Below are 9,805 nucleotides of genomic sequence, written 5' to 3' on the forward strand. Positions count from 1 at the left end.
AAAGCTGAAAATAGATGCTTCATTCATACTACTAGAGGACCTAATTAATACCTAAACCCCCTTTTTCAATAGGTAAGCATGATTTTTCCCAAGAGGTAGTGGAAACCTTTTTAGTAGCGATGTCCCGCTTCATATAAACTTTCTAAAATATCCATCTAATTGCTTTAAAATTTTCATAGGCCAAAGATAGATGTTAAAAGAATAGATGAACATACGATGAATAATGGATTTGATAAGCCAAACTCTGCCCATAAAAGACAGAAGAACACCTTTCCATGTGGCAAGCTTAACTTTGATTCTATCACAAATCTCTCCAAAATGTCTTTGTTTATGTTTTCCTTAAAATATTTGGACACCAATATATTCAAAGGAATGGGTGACAGATAAAAGCCAGTTTCATTAGGTAAACCAGTACTTCTGAATGGAGTTCTGGATCCAACCTAAAGATTACTCTTTCCAAACTTGATTTGTTGTCCAAAATACTCACCATATTACTGGAAAACATCCTTAATAGAATTGGCACTCCTCTTTGAACCTTGGCAGAAGATTAACATATCATAAACATAGAGGAAAACACTATTTATAATGGTGCCATGTGATCCAAGCATTTCTTTAAATGACCAGATAAGACTTTATTTGTAATAGTTCTATTTATCATCACTTCTTCTATTTGGAAACCGCTTGTCTCCCATGTTTTCATTGAGGAAACCGCTTCTCTTTAAAATTCAAAATCTTCCCACCTCCACAGTAATTACTTAGCTTCGACGGTCTTACATTCCTTACTCACGTCTTATCAAACTCTAGGATTTTTAAACCCTTTCACGTCAAGTCCACTTCTCGTGAAAATCCTCAAATTCAAGAAGTGTCTCAATTAAATGAGACTGTCGAAATTACACGCTAACAATATTACACCCATCAATTTAATCACTAAAGTGTATAAAAATATGTCAATTTATTCTCTTACATTTTAATAACAAAAAATAAATTGACGAATATTTTATGCCTCGGAGTCAAATTGTATTTAGATACTACGTTTGTCTCTTATTATAAGACCTTCTACAAATTTTGTAAAAATAAAAAAGAAAGTGGTACAAGCAATTACTTTATACACGCTATATGTTGCTTTTATATAATTATCTTTACAATCAATGGTATAATATGAGAGAGAATATATTTGGGTTTTGCGATTGTAAATTTAATAGGAACAGTATTTTTTATTTTCTTTTCAACAATCTGGTTCAATCAGGTAAAGGAAATGCTGATAATCTGGAGTTCGGTTATGAGGTAAGTAACCTGATAAAAAAAAATTCATTCATGAATCAAACTGTGTTTCTTTCAAATGATTTGTCTTTTCGTGGAGTTCATTAACAACTTGAGTCTGATCACACTTGATTAATAGGGTTAGTTTTGTAAAGAAGTAATTAACGGATGTGTAATTTTGAATAAAATATTATATTAAGTGGCTACAAATGTATAGTTAAGGACGACATAGGTATTACTTTAGAGAGTAAATTAAAAAGTTAACAAAACCTTGCTTGTGTGCTTGCTAGTTTCTAACCCATGTATCTTTGATAGCTAAAATATCATCACTTCCTTTGTTTCACATGGCTAGCAGCAGCAACATTAAAATTCACGAACACATCAAAGTTGTTCCTCCATCATCAAACCAAACAACCTCAATCTCTCTCACTTTTTTCGACATATTTTGGCTAAGGTTCCATCCAATAGAATACATCTTATTCTACACCCTCCCAAATTCACAATCAGACACTTCATTCTTCTTTCAAACAATTGTTCCAAATCTTAAATCTTCACTTTCTTTGACCCTCCAACACTTTCTTCCTTTAGCCGGTAACATCGTTTGGGATTTTGAATCACAAAACCCAAAAATACAATACACACCAAATGATGGTGTTTCCTTGCTCATTGCAGAGTCTGATTTAGATTTCAATCATGTCATTGAAAACTCACCAAAAGAAGCTTATTTGTCTCGTTCTTTTATACCACATTTGAAATCAACAAATTCTTTTGCTTCTATTATCTCACTCCAAATAACTCTTTTTCCAAAACGTGGTTTTTCCATTGGAATAAGCACTCATCATGCTGTTCTTGATGGAAAATCTGTTGGAATTAATTGAATTGACTAGTTTTAGTGATTTGCTGTAATTTGGAATTCAAATTATAGTTGACTCATATCCTTGTATATCTTTCCATTTATTTCTTGTAGTTATGTTTTCATTTTTTTTATCTCCTATAATCATGGAGGAAACCTTGTATATATTCCCTACTTTCATATCAATGAAATACACCATTATACCATTTTCTTTTACATGGTATCAGAGCCGACTCCAATTACCTCTCATTTCTAGGTATTGGAGATTAGCTTCTGAGTAAGAAAATGGCGAATGGGTCAGATAAATCAGATTCTGGTGATAAATCAGATTCTGCTCAAAAATCAAATTCTGCTCCACATACACATGATATGTATTCATCCCTCACACCTGAACGTCTTGATGGCACAAACTATACCGAATGGGCCCTAAATGCAGAAAACAAGATCAGAGGTCGTAAACATTGGGGTTACATCTCTGGAAAGAAGGTCACACCTGCAACAAAAACCTCTGATGAATATGAAACTTGGGAAGATGAGAATTGTTTGGTCAAGTCTTGGCTTCTGGATGCAATGACAAAAGATGTTAGGTCGCTTTTCATCCGGTTACCTACAGCCAAGAAGATCTGGGAATCGGTCAAGGAGACTTACTCTGTCAGTCAAGATGCATCAAAGGCATATCAGCTTTATTGTGAGGTAATATCTATTAAACAAGATGGTGGATCCGTTGTTACTTACTTTGCAAAATTACAGAAACTGTGGCAGGAAATTGATGCGATTGAAGATTGTACCATGGTGTGCACTAAAGATGTTGAGACATATACCAACAAACTGAATGCGCAACGTGTATACATATTCCTAGCAGGACTTGATTCACACTTGGATGGGGTACGTGGTCGAATTCTTGCAACCATACCACTTCCAGGTATACAAACTGTGTATGCAAATGTCTGTGTTGAGGCGAATCGCCAAGAAGCCATGCTTTGTACAACACAAAGTGAAGGTGCTGCAATGGCTATGAAAAAGCCATTTAATTCCAATAAAGGAAACCGCAAATGTACACACTGTAATGGAAACAACCATACCGCAGATACTTGTTTTAAGATACACGGTTATCCTCAATGGCACCCAAAAGGGAAAAAGGAGGATGCTCTCAATAACAATACTACCGGTGCTTCTGGATTTGTTGCTAAGTCAGGTACATCTCAATCTGTTTGTTGTTTTTCTGTTGTTACTTGTGATAATGAATGGATAATTGATACTGGTGCAACTCATCATATGACTTGTAATAAATATATGTTTACACATTTATCCTCTAATAGTCCTGTTCGAGTCATTATAAATGCTAATGGTGTTTCTTCCCATGTTATGGGTATTGGTACAGTGTCAATTTCACCATCATTATCCCTTTATGATGTTCTCTTTGTTCCCTCTCTCAATTGCAATCTTCTCTCTGTTAACCAACTAACCGAGTCCCTTAATTGTGCCGTCGTGTTCTTTTCCACACATTGTATTTTGCAGAATGTTCATACAAAGGAGAAGATTGGCAGTGGTAAAAAAAGAGAAGGATTATACTATCTTGAAGGTAACTCTCAACATCCCAAAGGAAAAGCACTAGTTCACTCTATGAGTGATGGATTACAAGCTAGAAATATAGAAGATATTTGGCAATGGCATAAGCGATTAGGACACCCATCATTTAGCTATCTCAAGAGATTGTTTCCTTCATTGTTTAGTCGTTGTGATATCTCTGATTTTAAATGTGAAACTTGTGTAATGGCAAAAAGCCATCGTGTTTCTTTTCCTATAAATAATAGTAGAGCTGATGCTCCTTTTTCAATTATTCACTCAGATGTTTGGGGACCATCTCCATTTCCCACAAATAATGGAATGAGGTGGTTTGTGACCTTTGTGGATGATTGTACAAGAATGACCTGGTTATATTTTCTTAAACACAAAAGTGATTTGTTTAGTGTCTTTCAAGTTTTTCACAAAATGATAACAACACAATTTAATACTCCAATCAAGATAGTTAGGTCTGATAATGGAGGAGAATATCATAATAATAAATTGACAACTTTTATGAAATCAGTTGGTATTCTCCATCAAACATCATGTCCTAATACCCCTCAGCAGAATGGAGTAGCTGAAAGAAAAAATAGACACCTTTTGGAGATTACTAGGTCACTCTTGATTGGGAGTAATGTTCCTTCTTATTTATGGGGTGAAGCTTTAAGCTCTGCAGTTTATCTTATTAATAGAGTCCCCTCAAGTGTGCTAAATTTTAGAAGACCTATTGATGTTCTTTCTAATCATTGCACACTTAACTCTATCAATAATTTACCACCCCATATTTTTGGTTGTGTCATATATGTACATTTACATCCTCACCAAAGAACAAAATTAGAATCTAGAGCAATGAAATGTGTTTTTGTGGGATACAGCACCACTCAAAAGGGATATAAAGCTTATCATCCATCTTCAAAAAAATATTTTGTTTCAATGGATGTTACCTTTCATGAACATGAATTGTTTTTTCTTTCTAAAACACTCCATTCTTCACCTCAGAGGGGAAGTGATGTAGAGGTGCAGAATCATGAAATACGCATCCATGAAATCATGTTATTTGATACTATGCCAATAGAAAATCAAAATGAAATTCAAGATATTGAAGATGAGAATCAAGATATTGGAAATGAGAATATGACCGAAGATGATAGTATAATTTCCTCTTCAACTTCAAGCCCACTGCTGATCCAATCCTCAGAAAATTCTGCAGAGGTACCATCTGAAACTATTGCTTCTATTCATTCTATTGCTGATACAGAAAATTATGTTTCCGCTGATATAGAAAATAATGACTCTTCTTCTAGTCCATTAAATTTTGACCATGTTGTTAGCACTTACACTCTTCCCCCTCGTACTAACAGAGGACAACCTCCAATAAGGTATGAACCTGACCCTAATTGTAAGCTAAAGTACCCTATAAATAACTATGTGTCATTCCAAAAGTTGTCCAAGTCATATGCTAATTATGCATCTCAATTATCCATTGCATCTACACCTAGTAACTTGCAGGAAGCTCTAGCAGATTTGAGATAGACACAGGCAATGACAGCAGAAATGGAAGCATTGGAGAAAAATGCTACTTGGGAACTTGTCTCCTTACCGGTCGGAAAGAGCACTGTAGGTTGTAGATGGGTGTTTACTATCAAACATAAGGCCGATGGAAGTGTTGAGAGGTTTAAAGCGAGGTTAGTTGCAAAAGGTTACACTCAATCCTATGGAGTTGATTATGAAGAAACTTTTGCACCAGTTGCAAAACTCAACACAGTGAGGGTATTACTATCATTAGCAGCAAATCAAGATTGGCCGCTACTTCAATTTGATGTAAAAAATGCCTTTTTACATGGAGATTTAATAGAAGAAGTGTATATGGATCCTCCCCCTGGCATACCAAGGTACTCAAATATTTCTATGGTGTGCAAGCTTAAAAAGGCCCTATATGGATTAAAACAGTCACCAAGAGCTTGGTTTGGAAGGTTTACTAAGTCTATGAAGTTTTTTGGTTACACACAAAGTAATTCTGATCACACCTTGTTTCTTAAACATAATCATGGTAAGATCACCGCATTGATAATATATGTTGATGATATGATTGTGACTGGAAATGATCCTAATGAAATTTCGAGCTTGCAGCGATATTTAGCTTCTAATTTTGACATGAAACAACTTGGAGATCTAAAGTATTTTTTGGGGATCGAAGTTGCAAGGTCCAAGCATGGTATCTTTCTTTCTCAAAGAAAGTATGTGTTAGATTTGTTAACTGAGACAGGAATGCTTGGATGCAAACCAATTGAAACTCCCATAGAACAAAATCACAAAAACTTTTGTTGTGCTGATGCGCCTAGTACGGATCGTCAAAGATATCAAAGATTAGTTGGGAAGTTAATTTATTTGTCTCATACTAGGCCAGACATAGCGTATGCAGTTAATGTTGTGAGCCAATTTATGCATGACCCAAGAAAACCGCATATGGATGCGGTTGAACGAATACTGAGGTACTTAAAATCTGCTCCAGGAAAAGGTTTGTTATTCTCAAACCATGGTCACCTCAAAGTCGAAGGTTATACCGATGCTGATTGGGCCGGATCTGCGGATGACAGAAAGTCTACTGCAGGCTACTTAACTTTTGTGGGAGGAAATTTAGTAACTTGGAGGAGTAAAAAACAACAAGTAGTTGCTAGATCAAGTGCCGAAGCAGAATTCAGGGGGATGGCAGTAGGAATATGTGAACTGCTATGGATTAAAAACCTTTTAAAGGATCTTGGATGTGAACAAGAGGATGCAATGAAGCTTTACTGTGACAATAAATCTGCCATAGAGATTGCTCATAACCCTGTCCAACATGATCGCACAAAACACGTGGAAATTGATAGGCATTTCATCAAAGAAAAGATTGAAGCTGGTATTATTGCATTTCCGTTTGTAAAATCAGAACAACAACTTGCTGATATGCTTACTAAGGCAGTAACCTCCAGGACTCTTGCTGGTTCTCTTGACAAGTTGGGTATGTGTGATATTCATGCACCAACTTGAGAGGGGATGTTGGAATTAATTGAATTGACTAGTTTTAGTGATTTGCTGTAATTTGGAATTCAAATTATAGTTGACTCATATCCTTGTATATCTTTCCATTTATTTCTTGTAGTTATGTTTTCATTTTTTTTATCTCCTATAATCATGGAGGAAACCTTGTATATATTCCCTACTTTCATATCAATGAAATACACCATTATACCATTTTCTTTTACAAAATCTTCAATCATCTTCATCAAAGCTTGGGCTTATCTATGCAACAAAACATTTGAAACCGAAGAATCACCAACTCTGTTGCAAGAGTTAAAACCTATATTCAACAGGGAAATCATCAAAGACCCAAATGGAAATAACTCAATCAAGATCTTATCCAAGAAGTACCCAAGTCAAAAAAGAAATGAAAGAAGCTTAAAGAATTTCCATTTTGAACCAAAACTCAAAGACTGTGTTCGCGCTACTTTTGAACTCAAACACGAAGATTTGGATAAGATAAAGCAAAGGGTGTTATCAACATGGGAAACATTCGATACAAGAGAATCAAAGCCACAAAATATATCATCGTTTGTCCTCGCTTGTGCTTATTCGCTAGTTTGTCTTGCGAAAGCAATCCACGAAGTTCAAAATTATAAAGAGAAGTTTGGTTTTGTGTTTGCTGTAGATTGTAGGACAAGGTTAAAACCACCAATAGCAAATAACTATATTGGAAACTGTATTTGGGGGCATTTCATTGATGCACAACCGTTAGATTTTATAAAAGAAGATGGTGTTTCTTTAGTTGCTAAAAGTATTTATGAGAAAATAAAGATGATAAATGAAAAGGGTTTTCTTGAAGAGGCTATTGATGATGTGTATAATAAACATAGTTGTTTGACAAGAGAAGGATTTGAAATATTTGGAGTTGCAGGGTCTAATAGATTTGGTGTGTATGACATTGATCTTGGTTGGGGAAAACCAACTAAGGTGGAAATAGTGTCGATTGATAGAGGTTTAGCCATTGGTTTGGCAGAGAGCAAAGATGGAAGTGGTGGAGTTGAAGTTGGGCTTGTTCTTAATAAACATGTAATGAATTTCTTTAGCACTTTGTTTCATGAAGGATTATGCACTCACTGATTTTAGAAAGAAGGAACAACAATTGTTGTCAAAATCCCAATTTAAATCCTAAAATTCAGGATTTTGTAACTTTCTTCACTTTCAACAACTTAAATCCATAGTAGAATCCCAAAATAGGCAAAATTCATCGATTTTGATTGCGATTTTATGATTTCTTATAAACTAAGTCATTTATGACTATATATCATTTGTAACATATATTTAGTATTATTTTTTTTAGGTAAAATCCATCGATTTTGATTGCGATTTTATGATTTCTTATATCGATTCTACAAAAATCCTTGAGTAAAATCCTTTGAATTTGATTGCGATTTTACGAATCCCAATTTTTGTATTCCCTTTCGACTTGAAGTAAAGTCCCAATTTTGACAATCTTGAGTACTACCATGTATTTCAAATAAAAAAATATAGTGATTTGTTAGCTAATACTAATTTCAAATGAATTGATTTTAGAATATTGTTTTTAGTTAATATAAAATGATTTACGATTGAATACATTTACATGAAAAAAGAACACAAGTGGATAATGATTATTTGCTGATTCTTGTTATTCCTTCAATTGCTATTCCTTATTGTTCAATTGGATCACGTCTTTGGTGGATTTTTCAAAGTCAATCATCGTTTAGTGCCGTGTTTTGATTTTGTCTTCAATTCATTTGGCGAATTAGGGCCAAAAGAAACATTCCTTTAACTTGTTCACATTTAATTTAGTCGGCTTTGACAGTGACCGGTGGTTTATCGTGGGTGCATCTTAACACCAAGACGGAAGGCTAGCTTACTTGTGGAAATTCAAAAGTGTTGTGATTGAGAGACATAACATGGAAGAAACGGTTGTGATAATCACCATCTTTTTTCTTTATAAACAACCTACGAAATATGGATATGGACAATTTGAAAAAATTACATAATTCAGTGTAATCCGAGGAATGTCGGTGCTTCATAGTAAACAACTATTGAAGTTTTGAGTCAAATATATTCCATTTTCTACTATATTTCTTTTGCATATGAGTTTCCTTGTTTAAATTTTTATTTTCCTTCAACTTGTATTGGTTCTCTACAACTTCAAACAACTCACAAAGGATTTTTTAACTTTACAGATAGTTTAGTCAAAGGGACGGATCTGGGAGGAGTGGCGGAGTGAGAAAAAAAGATTCGGGTGGACCACTGAAACAAATTATAATATATAAATACAAATTAAAGTTATAATAAGCATTAAACACGAAGTTGAAATGACGAAGTTTGACTAAAAAGTTAGAGAACACGAAGTTGAGATGACGAAGTTTGACTAAAAATGTTAAAGTGAATACTTAAAGAATTATATATTTTACAACTACTACAAATTATGAAACTTTTTTCTATACAGTACAACTGTTAACTAATAAAGTTTTCAGTTGACACGACAATATGCAGAAGATTTAAAATCCATGCAAATTCGAATGTCTATAAGCCTCCACTAACCTGCTAAGTATAAGTATCACAAAAATCATGTATGCCACTTTTGAAACCGCCGAAAACTAAAACCGTTGGAGGATTGTTTAAAGTCTTGCAAAATAGACCTATAATTGAATTATTTAAATTTTTCGGGCGGGCCACTACACCACTTTGCAAAAATTTAGATCAGCTGAAAACTAAAACCGATACAAATTGACTTATTTAAATTTTTCGGATGAACCTCTACACCACTTTCCAAGAATTTGGATTTGCTGAAACCTAAAACCGGCATAAAATTATATAAAATCTTGCAAAATAATGAAGGGCTTCGCCTCTCTTGGGAAGGGCAAGGGTTGCATTCCAAGTCCAACTCATCCCTTCCCCGAAACAAATATGTCTACTAAAAAAACATTACTTTTTCATTGTTCCAAAATCAAATATACGGAAACAACATTTTAAGTTGTTCTTTTATTAACTAAAATAATTATTTCTAATTTTTAATATGTAGTAAAAATAACAGTAATTATATACTGCACTCACCAATAACCTTCTCTT

General features: G+C 34.3%; 1 protein-coding gene across 1 annotated transcript; it reads left to right on the top strand.

Annotated features, from left to right (window-relative positions):
• Nucleotides 1-1,327: 1,327 nt before the first annotated feature.
• On the top strand, nt 1,328-7,965 carry LOC11421565 (phenolic glucoside malonyltransferase 1). Its single transcript, XM_039828144.1, has 2 exons — nt 1,328-2,116; nt 6,925-7,965. The coding sequence occupies exons 1-2, from the start codon at nt 1,605-1,607 to the stop codon at nt 7,817-7,819; spliced, it is 1,407 nt and encodes a 468-aa protein (XP_039684078.1). The 5' UTR covers nt 1,328-1,604; the 3' UTR covers nt 7,820-7,965.
• Nucleotides 7,966-9,805: the final 1,840 nt, after the last annotated feature.

This window comes from Medicago truncatula, chromosome 7, assembly GCF_003473485.1.
Source record: "Medicago truncatula cultivar Jemalong A17 chromosome 7, MtrunA17r5.0-ANR, whole genome shotgun sequence".
In the NCBI taxonomy this organism is placed as follows: Eukaryota; Viridiplantae; Streptophyta; class Magnoliopsida; order Fabales; family Fabaceae; genus Medicago; species Medicago truncatula.